Source organism: Bidens hawaiensis, unplaced genomic scaffold (assembly GCF_021521415.1).
Source record: "Bidens hawaiensis isolate Kalapana, Puna unplaced genomic scaffold, B.hawaiensis_p1.1 tig00018757_1, whole genome shotgun sequence".
In the NCBI taxonomy this organism is placed as follows: Eukaryota; Viridiplantae; Streptophyta; class Magnoliopsida; order Asterales; family Asteraceae; genus Bidens; species Bidens hawaiensis.
The window spans coordinates 453,580-456,231 of NW_027492846.1; the positions used below are offsets into that span (position 1 = coordinate 453,580).

Here is a 2,652-nt window from a genome sequence, read left to right on the forward strand (position 1 = left end):
ATGACAAAAGGGTTTCACAAATAAATGAGATGTTATACGCGATTTAAAAGTTTTATGGATTTAGTGAGACCCATGACACTTATTTTTTTTATTATAGAATTGTTTTGTTAATTATAAATAATATTTTTTTAAATATATATTAATTTTTAGTATATTCCTATTTTATAGGATTTTTCATATAAAATATTTGATGAGATTAATTTTTAATATAATGAGATGTTATAACCCGTTTAAGGGCTATCTGGGTTTGGTGAGACCCATACTTATGAATTTGGGTCAAATGCATCTAAAGCCTTTATTTAAGAATAAAGCAACCTGATGGCTTCCATAAAAATGGGGAGCGACCACATCGCGACACGTATGATTTTTGGGTTTTCGTTTATATATATTATAGATAGATTATAGATAAGTAACAATAATTTACCTCAAAATATCGGTAGCTTATGATATATAAATTTCAAACCACCCAAATAAATACCAACCAGTCAAATACATGTTTTGTTCCAGACGCGTACGTCGTAACCCATCTCCAATCCACAAACCAACCTAACAAACCCTTGTTCTCTCTTTACGTGGTTCTTGACCGACCGGCGATCAGCACCTACCAGCCGATCGGTGTTCCGACGACGGGTCACGATGACCCCCAAAACATTCATCATCTACTATTTATCGGAACACCCGGAGATTGTGAATTTCAGGTGGAGCCACACCCAATCATGGGGCTCCACGTGGTCATTCCTCTTCACCTCCATCCTCATCTACATCCTCCTCTCCCTCGTCCTCCACCTCCTCCTTTACTACCGCCGCCGCCCTGTCCCCCTGGGCCCCATCCCCGCCCTTCATTCTCTCTCCATGGCCCTTATCTCGCTCACCATATTCACCGGTATCCTCTTCTCCGCTGCTGCAGAGATCAGGGATACCCGCTGGTTCTGGCGACGGACCAATACCACACCGTTTCAGTGGTTTTTGTGTTTTCCGCTTGGCACGCGCCCCTCCGGTAGGGTTTTCTTCTGGTCCTATATTTTTTACTTGACGCGCTTCCTCCACACGCTCCGGACGTTCTTTGCCGTGCTTCGGAGACGGTAACTAATATTATAGAATATTATAGAATATAGCATTATAGTTTTTTTGAGTATTATGTTGTTGCTATCATGGTTTTGTAAATCGAGTCTAAGCGTTGATTAATTGCTAGGAAGTATCAATGGTGTTTGTGGCCGTTCGGATAAACAATGCCTTTAAAATACCTGTGTTTTGAGGTTCTGGGTTCAAGTCCATAGACAACTTAAGATTAAAAAACGGCTTGTCGGCAATTAGCCTTAAATTAATTACTATTCGGTCAAAAAGGATAAAATATTAAAAAAAATTATACATAAAATTAAATTACATTACATATATATTGCAATCTAATAATCCCACTAGCACTGGTTATTGTATTCTGGAGATAACTATAATTACGTTTCCCTGTATTTTATATATGTGTATATTTTTATATATATTTGATCAGATTGTTTTTATTAATATTTTAGGAACCTCTCGTTCTTCCGTCTCTTCAACCACTCGATCCTGATCCTCATGTCGTTCCTTTGGCTCGAATTCTCGCAATCATTTCAAATATTAGGGATTTTGTTAACAACCTCTATATACTCGATCGTGTACGGGTACCGGTTCTGGACAGCGATCGGTCTCCGGAGCGCGTGCTTCCCGTTCGTGATCAACTGCCAGATGGTTCTGCTCGGGTGCAACGTCATCTGCCACGTGGGCGTGCTTCTACTCCATGTTAAGAAAGGTGGTTGCAACGGAATTGGCGCGTGGGGCATTAATTCAGTCCTCAATGCTGCCATCTTGATGCTGTTCGTAAATTTTTATGTGAATAGTCATCTCAGAGGACGGAATAAGCCAAAGTCAAAGTCAACGTCGGATTGCCGTGATGATGTGGACGGAAAAAGTAACGGAGTTTCTGCCAGTATGGGAACTGATAGTATTGGTTGTGGCGAGAGTAAAGACAAAGATATTTGAGAGGTGTGGCCCGCTTCTTGAATTTTGTATTTTTTTAGTTTTTAACTTTAGTTTTTTCTATTTTGTGGGCGGTGGTGGTATAACAAATTACAAAAGATGTATGTATGAAAGAAAAGGAAAAGGAAACGAAATAAATCGCTCATTGATGATGAAAATTATATTTATATGTATTTATATGTATAATTAATGGGAAAGTGTATTGATAATATAATGTTGTTACATGTACATGTACTTAAATAATGTTAAATTGGAAGTTAAGCGTATATCCATGTTGTAAAGACTCAAACTTGTAGTGATATTAGAGTTATAAACGTGACGGATGCGTTGTGACTAGATAAGGATTACAAGTCAAGCTGGTTTGTGTGTTGCGAGCTCAAGTGACTCAAGTCCAATTTGATGAACGGCCATGAGCCCATGAGTATGATTTTACTATAAATAGAAGTTAAAAGTTAGATGTGAGCATGGTGGTGGTTGATGATAGTTGAAGTCAATGATAGATTGGTAGGTTAATATCTGTATAATTTGTTCATAATGTCAAATAAAGAGAATAAATGCGTTTCAATGTGTTTTCTTTTGTTTTCATTTTTGGTTTTGGCGGTGGTGGTTAGGGGTACAACAAAACTAAAAATAAAAAAT

The 2,652-nt window shown here is 37.9% G+C and overlaps 1 protein-coding gene across 1 annotated transcript; it reads left to right on the plus strand.

The window, feature by feature from the left end:
* Window positions 1–459: 459 nt before the first annotated feature.
* On the plus strand, window positions 460–2,097 carry LOC143556931 (fatty acid elongase 3-like). The gene is made up of 2 exons (XM_077046135.1): window positions 460–1,082; window positions 1,527–2,097. Exons 1-2 carry the CDS (start codon window positions 637–639, stop codon window positions 2,014–2,016), a joined length of 936 nt encoding a protein of 311 aa, XP_076902250.1. The 5' UTR covers window positions 460–636; the 3' UTR covers window positions 2,017–2,097.
* Window positions 2,098–2,652: the final 555 nt, after the last annotated feature.

Excerpts from the sequence above, each read along its gene's own strand:
- LOC143556931 (XM_077046135.1), top strand. The coding sequence starts at position 637 with ATGACCCCCAAAACATTCATCATCTACTATTTATCGGAACACCCGGAG. Across the intron at positions 1,083-1,526 it reads TTTGCCGTGCTTCGGAGACG|GAACCTCTCGTTCTTCCGTC; the intron begins GTAACTAATATT and ends TTAATATTTTAG.